Genomic DNA, 15,076 nt, shown 5'->3' on the forward strand with positions numbered 1-15,076 from the left:
TTCAACAAAGTCTCAATGTATGATCCAACAGGGTTTTAACGGATGATCAAATTCAAAAAGCACCCAAAGAAATAAGTGTAGATTAATATGTATGTTAAGGATATAGCGGAGAGTGCGGTTACAGAAAAGTTGGAACTGCTGCTACAATCCACGAGGCAACACAAATACCACACATGTGCACTTAAAATATTAGGGATATCATAAAAGACCATACTAAAAATTATAAGTGACGAAAAAATTGCAACAGAGCTTATAGACATTGCGCATGCTTGTTGAAATGGCAATATAAGAAGAGTTAAAGATGACAAAATAGGAACGTTAATTCTAAAAGAATAATTCACGAATATATCTAACAACGGAATAAAAATATATTGCAGATTGATTATTAGCCATAATATGTATAGTTTATATGTCGTAGTTGATAGAAAATTATAAGCTTTATTTTCTAGGGATCCACCAAATTTCAAATATGGTGAGCGGATGTACTTAAGATATTGAATTTTTAATATATCAATGTCGTTTAGCAAAAAAAAATCCCCCCAAAATGTGAGTAATTATAAATTAAAATATTTTAATCAGATAACATAATCTATTTACCTGGGGTCTATATTTTTCATAATCTATATACTGAAGTCAAATTATACATTTACATATTTTAAAACATAAATTAATGATTCTGATATTTTAAAAAATTATTTACTTAATTTCACATATATAATGTTACTATAAATAGGTATTTTATAAAAATATATATATATATATTTATATATTTATATACTTATTAGGCATACTTACCTTTTTTTATCAAATTTAATTAATTTAATATTAAATAAAATTATAAAATAAAGATTATTTAAAAAAATTATTCAGAGTATGCTATAATAAATAAATTACTGATTATTATTATAATATTGGAAAACATTATAATTCTAATTTCATGATGTTAACTTAATTCCGATTCTCAATTTCTATACCTAAGAGAAAAAATACGTATTTAAAACAAGTTTTGGTTTTTATTTCAGCTACTCAGCTAACTCGTTTAAATCGTCACCGACCCGGCGAGAACTCAAGCCCCAATTAAAACCATCGTCTTCACTCTAGGGTTTCAAATCATCCATGGCGTCTCTTCCCAACCTCGACGACGTAGTTTCAATTCACTCAATTCAACGCTTTCTCATACTCTTCTACACATATAATTCACTTTTTTAATTGTTAATTTCATTGTTTTTGTATAATGCAGGATGATGATTTCGGCGGCGATTTAACCGGAACCAATTCTACCAGGCGCTCAGGTTTTTTTTTGACTTTTTTTGTGTTTATATGTGTATGTATTGTTTTTCGTGGTTCGAGAGTGTTAATGTGTGGAATCATGTGATTGTAGGAAATAAGAGGCGGTTCGGAGATCTCGATGATGATGAGGAGGATATTTTTGGGGTAATTGAGCTTGTTTGAATTGTATATATAATTTGTTTAGTTTGGATACTTGCGTTATTGTAATTTGTTAGTTTTGGATACAGAGTAGGGTTTTAGATCGAAAGAGACCAATTCTGATTGTTTAGAGTAGATTTTAGTGTTGTTATGATTTGTTTAGTTTTGGATATGGAGGAGGGTTTTTCATCGAGAGAGACTGATAGTTACTTGTTTGGTAAATTATTTTTTAGTGGAATTTAATAGGATGGTGTGATTGAAATTTAAGTTGTTTAGGATTTAGTAGTATGGGGCGTTAGTTTGATTTTAATTTACGTCAAGAATCGGAAAAGCTTACTTCTCTAGGGTGTTTTTTTGCAATTTTTGTTGATTATCCTTAGGTGGCAGTGGCATGGTAAAAATTACATTTTAGTATTGAAATAATGAGACTGATTGGAATATTTGACTGTTTTCGTAGAAGACAATATTACACTAGGGAAACTCTCTTAAAAAAATGTAATCCTAACTAGTAGCATGCGAGTATATATCTTACATACTAACGAGGCTTCACACCTCATTTCCAATAGATCAATATTATACAAGGTTGGGAAAGTGTGGCATTATTTTAAAATGTAACCCTGAGAGGTTGTGCAGGTGTGAGTGGTTAAGCTATACTTGAATGTAGGATGATGGGTGGTCTGCCCATCCTAGAGTTAAGAAAATGGGTAAATGCTATTTAAAAAAGAAAATGCCACATACCCTTTTTCTTCTAACTACTCGGTTTAGCGTAAACATGATTCGAATGACAATTCGATGTTGACAGTAAGTATATCGTAAGAATAATTGTTTCAAGAGGTATTTGGTTACCATAGATAAAAAATGTAGGATGGATTCACTTTAGTTCACATTCGAGCTCTAAAGAATTTTTGGCTAAGAATCTCGAATGTGCATTTTTTAGTTGATTTGTCATACTTGACAATTTCTGAGTGTGCCACTATTCGACCCAAAAAAGGACTTTCTAGTAAGGGAGTGTTAGAATATAATATAAGATCCATATGGGGCTTTCCCTACACCTTAAGGTTTTAGATGAGCCGGTTACTCAATAGCTAGGACTAGAAATTAGTTAAGTAATTAGTTACTCATTGTTTGCTTTTGTGCATGAAGCAGACCAAGTCAAAAGTAGAAGAAACCGCACCAGGAGTTGCAACGGGGATGATATTATCTCTTCGTGAGAGGTATTGTCAAATTGCTTAATTATTTTTTCATAGTTTAGGTTGTTTGAACATACATATTGAATTTTTATATTGCAATGCTTCAAGTAACAGTTCACATAGGTTATTGACTATGAAACCAGGTTTTACTCCATCTTAGTTGTGTTAGATGTATACCGACATTGTAACTGTTCTGTGCATGTTTCTAGCCTTCTATGACATATTTTTGTAATATAGTTAAGATTCTTAACTATGTCGACTCACAAGTCCATGAACTTCAAACTCACAAGTCAAGCCTCGACTTTTTCCCACATGTCGACGTAACAACAGTGGTTAAGACATTTTGTATAATGATTTCAATAAAGCAAGACATCCTTACTGATGTATGTTTCAATTTGTAATTTTGCAGTCTTCAGGAGTGCAAGGATACTCTTGCAACATGCCAAGTATGTAATTTTTTTCTATCTTTTCTGTTATGGTTGATTCAGAAACATGAAGCCAGTTTTTACTTCGTCTATTCAGAAAATGCCATCATGTGACATGAATATATCCTTTTTAAAAATAGCATTCTTCTAGTCACACGATTTAGTTGTAGTGTGACGTGGGACTATCAATAACATGATTTTGGTACTGCGGTTTAGACTGAGCTTGAAGTTGCGAAATCTGAGATTCAGAAGTGGCATGCTGCTTTTCAAAATGAGTCTTTTGTACCTGCAGGCACTTCTCCTGGTAAGTTTTGTCAGAAATATGTATGATTAACATGTGTATAAATATATGGTTTCTGAAGATTTGCTGCTCCTTTTGATTTATTTGAAGAACCAAGGTTAGTGGTGAGCTATCTCCAAGCATTGAAATCCTCCGAGGAATCTGTTAAAGAACAGGTTGTCTTAACTGTTGGTAATATTTTTTTAAAACGAGTATACTGTTTGCCAATAATGCAATTGATCTGTTTGTTCTGTGCATTATAACCTTCCAGCTAGAGAAAGCCAAGAAAAAGGAAGCTGCATTTATTGTGACTGTTGCAAAACGTGAGCAGGAGATATCAGAATTGAAGGTAAAAATTCTTCTTATGTATGGTGTATTCAAGCTGGGTCGTTATAATTCTCATCTGATTAGAATTTGCAATGACTTTGATTCTAGTTTCCAAGTTAAAGTAATAAAACCTAATCAATTACTCCAGATTTTTCTAAAGATCACTTCTGTTATTGTTGTTTTACAGATATCACAGTAAATTATTGGCTAGAATGTTATAATCTCACCCATTTCATGTCCTGTTTGTGCCACTGTTTACATTATTGGCTATATATGTGCTGACTTTTAAAATTGTTTCTGGTTTTAGTCTACAGTTCGAGATCTACGAGCACAACTTAAGCCGCCATCAATGCAGGTATATGAGCACTATTATTAGTTTTTTTGGTGATTGATTGTAAGCATACTGTATATAGTTCTCTTGAGGAGTTTTGCTAAGATAATCTGTAAATATTTTTGTTCGCATTCTACTTTTTTAAAGTTCTTTAGCCATTTTATTTACCTAAAACTGTTTTATTTAAAGCAATTAAAAAACAAGGAATATCAACTCTTGATTGACAGTTGATATTTGGGAAATATAGGATGTCATATAACTCAATCCCTTGTTATACTAGACAATCGAGAATTAGAGAGATATAGAAGTATAACTTGTATAGATAGTGTCTAGTTGACACTCAACACACTAGGTGAACTTTCTAGAGTTTGAACTAGGGTAATTCCGAATGAATTTTGGTTACATGTTTGCAAACATGTAGATGGTTTATGTTATGTGCCTTCTCTTGCTCGCCCCCTCTCCCCTATCCTTCTCAACAATTTTACGGCTGCATACATTGTCTGGAATTCTTCTTTGTTTCTGCTGCTGGGATAATTTTGGTAATAGATAAAGTTTTTTGTGCCTGTTGGTCAGCAAACAAGTTCTGTACCGATATAGAATGTTTAACCATCCAAGTTGCCAAGGTTGACCAAACTTTCATGTTCAGGTCTGCTGGATTTATTGAATAATAAATTCACCTAAGACAATCTATGGCTAGTAATATCTGTCTCACATATCCTTGCATCTTCCCTGTCACCATGAATATAAGATTCACGACAAGGACAGAATTAAATTAAAATAGAGGAGAAAACTCGTCAATTAATATATTTATATGATTATCATAGGCACTGCTCTGAAAATAAGTTGTCTTCATGGGGGCAAAGATCTTTTAGACCTGTTGCCTGAGTTTTTGGATGAGTGCTATTTATAGGATAATGTTTCTTGCTTTATGAAGGTTCATTAGCTATATTATTATTATTTAAATATAATTATATAATTTAATTAACGTTCTTTCTACTGTGTGCCCATGGGCATGCGCTAAACACTAACATCTAGGCACCTTTTATGAGTTGGCTTGTTTTTATTGGTGGTTTTTTTTGTGTACACAGGGGGGGAGGGGTCCTTAATTACTGATGCAAAGACCAATCAGAAATTTCCACCTAATATTTTATTGTGTGCCCATGGGCACATGATAGAAAATCCCTTTAATTAAAGCTTCAAACCAAAAGCAAGGCTGATTACTTGCTTCAGATATGAGTACTGCATTATGTTTCAAAATGTTTACTTTAATTTAAAACTATTACAAATGTACTACTGTCTTTTTACTTGTGGTTTCTTTTTAAACTGCAGGCCAGGAAGTTATTACTTGATCCAGCTATTCATGAAGAGTTTACCCGCTTGAAGGTACATTGTTACAGATTTTAAATTTGCAAATTGAGAGTTGCAAAATATGATTATCTTGGTTATTGTTTGCCTTTCACATTCCTATAATTATATTATAGGATTCGGCTTTATGCCCATGACCTGGTTTGATTTAATGGCTTAAAAACTTGCAGTAATGTAGACGTGAACATTGTTTTAGTGTTGCCCTTAACGGATTATATATTTTGCTTAAAAGTTGCTTGGTTGAGTTGCAACAATGTGATTTTGTGATTGCTTCAATTTGAGTGGAAATTTGTTTGACCGAATAAACAGTTAATCGTAATCTGGTGTAATTATGCATGTGATGTCATTCTATGACAGCTCAAAATAAATTTAGTAAAATTATGGCAGTGATTGTAAATCAGCAATACATTTTGGGCATAATAAGTTATCCAGAACTTCTCTCCTACCCCTAAATCAAACGTCACTAAATCAAACGCTAATGAGGAGAAAAAACTATTACCGAAGATGAAAGAAAGGAACGGAAGGAAGTTTTAATATAAAATTGTTTCTTGTTTTTTTGAGTTTTGAAGATGGAAAATTTAGGATATAAATAGAATCATAAGTAGTTAACATATTTATCTAATACCTTCCTTTGAATCAAGGAATTAAAATATACTCCCTTCGTCCATCTCCCAATTCTTTACATTTTCTATTTTGGAATGTCCGTACCAATTCTTTACATTTGTAAACTTTTCACAAATAGTGAAGTTTTAATAATTAAACAAATTGGGTCCACCACTTCACACTACTTTCCTCCATCTATTACTCGCCCGTCCCAAATCTTTTCTCTTATTTGACTTTTTATGGTAAAATTGACCTATTTTTGACCAAATATTACATATATAATATAAATGAAATTGTAATAAAAATTATGCCATTAGAGCCAGTCCAAGAGATGCCTTATATGATGTCCTAAGTTATAAATTAGGGCATTTTGCAAAAAAAAGAGCTTATTTTTTAAGCCACACCTCTCCTTGCCCTATCTTATATTTTATAATAAATTTGACCATAAAAAGTCAAACAAGACAAAATATTTGGGACAGAGGGAATACTTAAATATTTATGGGTCCTGCAATTTTTACCCACCCTCCACTCACTTTTCTTCTTTTTTTAACCTCTGTTCCTAACTCGAATTTAAAGAATCAATAGGGACAGAGAAAGTAATAACTTGTATGTTTCTTTATTACTCCCTCTATCCCTCCTAATTCCTTACATTTGGGTTAAGCACAGAGGTTAAGAAAGGAGAAAAAAGTGGGTAAAATTGTAGAACCATCAATATTTAAGTGATAGATTAGAAGGTAAAGGAAATTAGTGGGAAGTGTTGGGTCCATTTGATTTTATTATATTAAAATTTTACCATTTTGAGAAAGTTTGGAATTTTAAAAATTGGGAGGGACATCCCAAAATAGTAAATGTAAGAAATGGGAGGGACGGAGTATTATTCAGGAATGACGTTAGTTGTAATATGTTATAATGTAAAATATATTAGATAAATAAAATGCCAGAGAATCTCCAACGAAAGCACTCTTTGAGTGTGCCTATTATTTCATCATTGTAAATATATATTTTTTATTTTATATTTCATAAACATTACTTTCTGCACACATACACAAACAGTTGCTCTAATGGTTAGCAACTTATAAAGTAACTTTTGTGGTCCCTCATATTTGAATAAAATTTTAAAACTAAGAATAGGTTAATGTGGTTATATATGTATAAACCAGTAATGCCACATTTATCTCTTTTGGGGGTGTGCCACTTGTTGTCACATATAGAATTCCCATGGAGAGCCCCCCGAGTGTTATGCCACATGGAAATTGTCATACATTTTGGCACTTCCATTAGGGATGCTTTTAGGAATCTTCCCACTTATAGTAGTTAAATAATTGTTTACTAGATTCCGTATAATTAGGATTTTATTTGTTGGTTTAGGTTGTAGAGATATACTCTACCTGTTTAAGGATATGATTTACCCTACATTAATAAGGTTATGTTATTATTTATTACCTAATGACTTGGATATTGATTTGAGATTGTTCTCTTGTCATGGGTTGCTCTATACAGATACTACTCTTCTGCCATTGGTCGAGAATTTTAGGCTAGTGGTTCTTTTGTCGATTTCACATTAGGCCTAGTGGATTTTTTGCGGTTATTTCACCCATACTATCACAACACAATACTATTGAAAATTACTAAATCGTTTTCTCCAAAATTTTCTTTAGCTAGGCTCAAATGAACCACATGTATAGTGAAGACAATCCAACCATGAAGGCGGTGGAAATTACATACGACAGAAGGATTTTGAAATAATATTAGATATTATCATAATACAGTTGTCTTGTTGCCGACGCATAGCACCTAAACCAAAGTTGAATATAAGTGGAGTTGATTTCTGTAAGTAGGGTATGTAGGCAACTTGAGAGGGGGACCGAAAATTTATATTGATTACAGTACTTTTAAGAGCAATCCCAACGTTTCAGAATCCTAATTGTGTTTCTTAATATTTACACCCGCTCTTCTTAGAAATATCAATCTGAAGTTGGTGGATGGGTTGTAGGTGTGAAGAAGAGTTTGATAGGTGGTTTCACTAGCCATTTATTGTTTCATTTCTTTTCTCTAAATGATTTTTACGGATGGTGCTAAATTCTGAAGCAAATTTTCGTCGAGGTCTAAGTTTCTATTTTAAATTTATTATTGGGTATTTAGATATTGTAAGAAGAATTAGTTATAAAATTAAAAACACAAATAGGATTTGGGATTTTGGAGCCCGCTCTTGAGAGTTTATAATCAATAATTAAATAGTGATCCCCTCCCAAGGTATCTTCATACCTGTAGTTAAATTCAATTTTGGTTCTAATTTATATTTGGCCCAACCCATGTGCTATGCTTTGGTGACAAGTCAGATGTAATATGATATCTATACGATTATAGATCCTTCTTTTATATGTGAAATCCACCGCTTACGTTGTTGGACTATTAAGATAGCACAGTATTCAGTCGATATTGGCCCAATAGGTTGTTGGTCAATCTAGGGGTGGCAAAATCAGACATGACCCGAAACCCGACACGAACCCAACCCGCAAAAGTATAAATTAGGGTTGAGGATTTTGATTTTCGGGTCGGGTTCGGGTTGGGTAAAAATTTACCCGAAAAAATCGGGTCATTTTCGGGTTGACCCGAAATACCCGAAACTGACCTGTTTATTTAAATAATTAATATATATATATATTATATATGTATATAAATGGTAGGTTATATTTTATAAATCATTTGTAATATTGTGTTTTATTATATTTCTATTTTTTATATTAATTTGGCATAACATTTTAGTTTTGTAATGATGTAAATTAATTTTTTTAATTTTAATTTTATTAATTTTTTCTATTTTTTGGGTTATTTCGGGTCAAACAGGTTAATTTTGGGTTACTCGGGTACCTACCAGGTCGGGTTCGTGTCACAATTTTTGAACCCGTTTCGGGTCGGGTCGGGTTCGGGTCACACTAAAAAAAATCAGGTACATCCAACCCGACACGAACCCGACCCAAAACCCGAAATTGCCACCCTAAGGTCAATCGTCGACAAGTAGCCCTCAAACCAGTGTTCCAGAAATCGCTAGGCGTGCCAGGGCGGTGAGGGTACCTTCGAGAGATTAATCGGCAAGTCGGAGATTAATTGGACCGATTAATCGGAACATTAATCGGAAGAATATAAATTTTATTTTTAATTTTTATAATTATATAATGATCAATATGTCATATTTTGTTTGAAAAAAGAAATTAGAATGGTATTAAAAAATATCTACACATTAGACATGCGTTATGTACTAATTATTGAGTTTATGATATTAACTATATTTTAATTCACACTTTTAAATTAATTATAATATGTTATTTTTATATTTTAAGTAAAAAAATAAATATATTAGATTACTTGTTACTCTCTTACCAATACTTTATATTAGAAATTGACATGATATTGTGTGAAATTATGAAATTAATGAATTAAATTTGAAACAGTGTTGTTAAAGGCGCGCCGAGGCGCACCGAGGCGCACTATTAGCGGATGTTCTTACCGAGGCGCAGCGCCTTCAATGATGATGCGCGCGCCTAGACCCCTGAGGCGCGAGGCGCAACGAGGTGCAAAAAACAGTAAAAATAGTAAAAAACAGCCCTAAAACCCATACTTTTTTAAGCCGATAAGTGTTTAGAAATTCATGTTATCAATAATAACAAAAGTGAAGATATATCCTTACATAGACATGAATATTCTACTGATTTTCTACTCAGTAAAGCAGTGTGTATTATGTATATATATAGTTTAAATAAATAAATAAATATATATATATTAGGTGTGTATACAAATATATATATAGTGTATATTCTTACAGCTGTAGTGTTATACATACTAATATACCATGTATTTACTTGTTCTTTTGTGTTTCCGGCTACATACTAATATATATGTATGAATTTACACTGTAAAGGAGCAATGGCTACCGATAGTAAAAAAATGAATCCAACATGGAAGTTCCTATAAGTTTCATATTCCTATTTGTGGTGTTTTTGCATAATTCTATAATAAATAATTTGTTTTCTAAATAAATTCTTTTCACTTCGATAAGGCGCGTGCCTCGCCTCGCGCCTCATAGCCTAGGCTCCAAGGGACCCTAGCGCCTCGGTGCGCATCTCGCCTTTAATAACACTGATTTGAAAAAATGCCTAAATCACCGCCTAGGTCCGAGTCGGGGCGTTTTACCACCGCCTAGCACCTAGGCGCCGCCTAGCCTCAAACTGACTTGTGTTGATGAGTCGGCAAGGGCTCAAACTGACTTGTGTCGATGACGATGATATTTTGGGCTTAAATGTTCAATTGCAAACACGTCGACATTGTACTGATTGAAGGACATTTTAGGCCCAATCTATGTATGGGCTATTGACGACCCATGAGGTAGTATAAAATATCCGGATTCACAATATTTTCAACACATAGATCAGATAAGGTTTAGCACACGAATCATCCTCTTTCTTTGCTTTCTTTTCGTCACTAAATCCGTAAAAAGTCCCTTATTATTCAAGTCTTTGCATTTATCTTCCAATCATTTTTTTTTGTTCTTGTAAATGGTGCCAAGATTCAGTGTTCCTGTTCGCCAAATTGATGCACTTAATGTCAGACACTATATTGTAGCGTACACTACAGTCTTGTTGTACTGTGGAGGAAAACAACAAACAGGTTAACCAATAATGTGATGTTGGAATTGCTTAAAAATGAAGACCATTATGTTCGTATTACCTCCATGATCATAATTTATGAACACCATTGAAGATAGTAAGGATTTTTATTTAATTTATGAAGTAATCTATATATTGAGGTTTCCCGCATCAATTGTTGACGGGTCTGGGTTACAAGAAAGCTTTTGGGATTTGAAAGGCCATATGGCACTATAGTAAAGATATTGGTTGGATATTGCATCAATTGTTGGCAGGTCTGAGTTACAAGATAGCTTTTGGGATTTGAAAGGCCATATGGCACTATAGTAAAGATATTGGTTGGATATTGCACTCAATGTTGTTCAGGGGTGACGTTGATATTATGATAATACCTTGATAACCATTTGAAGTATATCTTACTGTGAAGTGTCAATTATCAAGTGTTCAACTTACCTAGAGAAATCTCCTTTATAGCATTGTCAGTCTATCAAAATACCATCTTGTTAACCAACTAATTTAATATGATACTTTTACATTTAATTTCTGTCTTTTGAAAGTCCATCTTTATTTGCTCTAGTGATATTTGTTTTCACATTGATATGTACTACATCTATGAATTAATGTTTTACTAGAATGATGGAATGATGGTGGTATTGTTAGTTGAAGTTGTTTTAACGTCATGTATTGAGTTCTACAAAATCTAATTCAATATTTCGCATTAAAGAGTTCGTCATTTTATGATTGCAGAATCTGGTAGAGGAAAAAGAAAAAAAGGTGAAGGAGTTGCAAGATAATATCGCTGCAGTAAATTTCACCCCACATAGCAAGATGGGAAAACTTTTGATGGCAAAATGCAGGACCCTACAGGAAGAAAATGAGGAAATTGGGACTCAAGCTAAAGAAGGAAAGGTATTACTGGTTCAAATAACCTATATGTTCTAATTTACAATTAGGAGGGCTGTAGTTTGAACTTCACTTTACAGCCGCCTGTTTTCTTTGTCTTTCCTGAAACTCACGGAGATCAAAATCTAGTATAGACAACTAATATTGATCAATATATGATGTACAATGAACTTCTTGACAGAGTTGTGTGTATGCCTTAATATAATATATTATCCGGGAAAGGTTTTTATGGTGGTGATATATAGATTTTGAGTTACTCGCTTATCTTCTAATTATCTGTGTGTTAATGGAACTGTGACTGTTTTGATGGTTTAAATTGATTTCTCGCAGATACACGAGTTATCAATGAAACTAGCTTTGCAGAAATCTCAATTTGCAAATCTCAGAAGTCAGTTTGAAGGTCAGTCCTCTAGGAATACTGTTCTTACTTAAAAGTAGGCAAGACATCTTAATTGTCTTTATTGTTTATAATTATAGAAGTGCACACCAATAATATACACAGGTCCAGCGGGCCGAGAGATTAATACTGTACATGTGCATGGAAATTTTCTCTGTTATATACTAGCAATTAGCAGTGTGTATATATATTGAAATTCTTACGTAAATACACGTTTTTAATTCAATACCACGGCCTTGTGGCCTTTTTTCTTCTGTATTCTTTACCTTCTCTTTTTCTTTTTGCGTCCAATATTAATTTCATGTGGGTCCAACGTACGTGTTCAAGGGTCTGATTAGGACACAGGTATGGTGGCCTGCCAAAAACATGAAGTCCGAGTAACATAGGTCTTAACAATTGTCTACTAGGACTGTCATTTCAATTTTATACTTTTGAAAGCTGCCGCCATCTCAATTAAATAGTACTCCTCCATCCCATAACTTTTGGCTTGTTTGACTTTTTGTGGTCAAATTGACCGAAATTTGACTACAAATTACATATAATTCTCTTACAATTTTAAAAATCTAAAAGATACTCCCTCCGTCCCTCCCAATTGTTATCATTTCTAAAAGAGTCCCCGACACGCATTTTAAGATGAATATAAAGTATAGTTCTATAACATTTTTTTTTTAAAAATTTCTGAATAAAAGTATAAACATTCTATTTTTATTCAGAAGAAGAATTTTTTTTAAAAAAGTTTTAGAACTATACTTTATATTCATCTTAAAATGCATGCCAGATACTCTCTCAAAAACGATAACAATTTGCCGGGACTGGGACTGAGGGAGTACATTATAAAGAATGTTAGATATACTTTCTACCAGTATGCTTTTTATGATTGCTTTTAAGTTTTAACCATATTATAAGTTCGGTCAATTTGACCACCAAAAGTCAAACAAACCAAAAATTATGGAGCGGAGGAAGTAGGTATCAAGGTCTGTTAGCCACATGGACAATATTTAACAGTTTGATTACATTTTTTAGTGGCAAAGCCAATAGTAATACAAAATTTGGTTCGACATTTGTTATTTTTTGTATTGCTCTTGGATTGCATCTCTTGTTTGTTTCGTGCAGGATTCTTTTTTGACATTTTTTCAGTTTAAGCAAATATTTATTGATTTTAGTTGGTGTTAGTTTTATATTGTACTTTCATATTCTGTAGGAATATGTAAACACATGGAGGGACTAACTGACGATGTTGAGAAATCAAATGAAACGGTATTCATCACCTCTCTTTTCAATCCTTTAATTGTGGATCAATCTTTAGATTGTATGATCATGAATCTGTACAAATGTTAGTTTTTGTCAAAGTAAACAGAAAAGTTAACGTTAACAAAAGGTAAACAGCAAAGTAGGATATGAAGACCTCGTGGACATTAACAAATTTGTATAGACATACAAACCAGTTTACAAATAATTGTTTCCATTCTTAATCATAATAGTGCGTATAACTATTCTTTTTAGCATGCGAGATAATTATATTTTATAAGGAAATTATACAGAACGATTCTTTCAGAAAGATGCTCCTTAAGTTGGCCCACATTAATGGCTGCACTGCTGCAATATTTTTTTTAAATCGTATTTCTTCATATATTATTTCTTAATAAACATTAAATCCACCCTGTCAAAAAATTTACAGCCAGCTTTTAACACTAGTGGTGTATCCAGTTACGACTTCTATTTAGAAAGAGTAGAACAAGTTTATTTGGCAATTTGGGTGGCACTAATTTTGTGTTTGGAGTAAGAACACAAAGGTGCAGGTGTAGGAAGTAGGAATAGATGGGAGATTGTAATGGAAACTAGATATGGGGTGGAAGTATCAAAGAGAAAGAATTAGAGAAAGGGTCCAGGAGATGATAACTGCAGAATTAAGACGATAAAATATCTGAAATGTATGAAGTAGGAGAGTAGTAAAATAGAAAGAGCAACTTAAATAAAAAAAAATGGGATATAAGCAAAATATTTTCGAGACAGAATTTTGGAGAAAAAAAAATCATCTCTGTCACAATTAGCTTTAATAATATAGTTTTTTTATAGTTATTTAGTTTTTCATTTTAGAGAAACAAACAAAGCTTGATCTTTTTTATGAAGGCTCGCAGTTTTACTAATCGAATATTTCATTCCTTTACACAAGATTTTACTCTTCATTGTTGCACTCATTTCACAGCATTTATCATCATCTCAACATAATCCTGTCATGTGCTCATATTGCTTTACATCTGACATTTTCGCATTTTGTTGTCATAAATGTGGTGTCTATGCTTCAGGTGCTTAGCTTGCAAGAGAAACTTGAAGAGCAGGATGCTGAAATCACTAGGTTAAAGCAGGAGCTACAGCAGAAAAATGTAATGGAGGAGAAGACAGAATTAGGTTATGATAAAATTATAGCTGACAGCGACGGTGCAGTTGTGAAGGAGGAGGTGGAGAATAGCAATTCTTAGGCCAGGCTATTCATATTAAAAACTTGTTTATTATTGGGTATGTTGTACTATTCAAATTTTGTAATTTCTCATCGTGTTTGATCAATGAAGTATCAGAAACAATTTCTGTTGCTTCCTCATGTTAAATGGGTACTCGATATTCGATAATGAATTTTCTGTGGATTATGTACAAAAGTTTTATTTTAGAATCCACTCATATCGGCAAATTACATGCTTATCTTACTTACATACTAAGATAAAGCAGAGAAGCTACAGGGAATTTGTTGCCACCAATTGTGAGAGTACTGGACCAATTCCCTTAACATTCTGATATTTTCTGGCTGTTTCTTTCAATGCATTTAAAATTATTTTGTTGCCTTGCAGTGAATATATATATATATATGTGTGTGTGTGTCTGTGTGTGTAAAAAATATCGATCTCCCTCAATATGTACAAAGGAAATGCAAATTTCTTGTCAAGTCGTTATCTGTATTCTAGAAGTAGCCATTGTTATTTCTCTATCTGATTGCAATTACTGCCATAGATGAACAATGTATGGAATGTTTTAAATGATATGGATGCAAATATTCCAGATTCCTTTTGCTACTTTTGGAAGTTGAGGCCATGCCCTGCGGTTGCCTGCAGTTTTCGTCCATTAGTGACACAAACATCCACTAACTGAAATCTAGAAAAGGAGTTTGGGAATCTCCGTGAGGTGATGAATG

At 32.9% G+C, this 15,076-nt stretch overlaps 1 protein-coding gene across 2 annotated transcripts; it reads left to right on the top strand.

Moving 5' to 3' along the window:
* The first annotated feature begins 993 nt into the window (after positions 1 to 993).
* Positions 994 to 14,587, top strand: LOC141723727 (FKBP12-interacting protein of 37 kDa). Of its 2 annotated transcripts, none has more exons than XM_074525602.1 (14): positions 994 to 1,143; positions 1,241 to 1,292; positions 1,382 to 1,434; positions 2,572 to 2,642; positions 3,028 to 3,064; positions 3,260 to 3,347; positions 3,435 to 3,499; positions 3,595 to 3,672; positions 3,958 to 4,005; positions 5,311 to 5,364; positions 11,340 to 11,501; positions 11,826 to 11,895; positions 13,094 to 13,149; positions 14,199 to 14,587. In XM_074525602.1, exons 1-14 carry the CDS (start codon positions 1,117 to 1,119, stop codon positions 14,370 to 14,372), a joined length of 1,035 nt encoding a protein of 344 aa, XP_074381703.1. In that variant the 5' UTR covers positions 994 to 1,116; the 3' UTR covers positions 14,373 to 14,587. The 2 variants fall into 2 exon arrangements, with proteins under 2 accessions (XP_074381703.1, XP_074381704.1); XM_074525603.1 differs by having other exon boundaries at positions 2,575 to 2,642.
* The last annotated feature ends 489 nt before the right edge of the window (positions 14,588 to 15,076 follow it).

This window comes from Apium graveolens, chromosome 5, assembly GCF_009905375.1.
Source record: "Apium graveolens cultivar Ventura chromosome 5, ASM990537v1, whole genome shotgun sequence".
Classification (NCBI taxonomy): domain Eukaryota; kingdom Viridiplantae; phylum Streptophyta; class Magnoliopsida; order Apiales; family Apiaceae; genus Apium; species Apium graveolens.

What these genes read in the sequence shown, in the direction of transcription:
- LOC141723727 (XM_074525602.1), top strand. Translation starts at nt 1,117, where the DNA reads ATGGCGTCTCTTCCCAACCTCGACGAC. An exon ending in AGGAATCTGTTAAAGAACAG is followed by an intron (nt 3,500 to 3,594) that starts GTTGTCTTAACT and finishes ATAACCTTCCAG; the next exon opens with CTAGAGAAAGCCAAGAAAAA. An exon ending in TCTCAGAAGTCAGTTTGAAG is followed by an intron (nt 11,896 to 13,093) that starts GTCAGTCCTCTA and finishes CATATTCTGTAG; the next exon opens with GAATATGTAAACACATGGAG.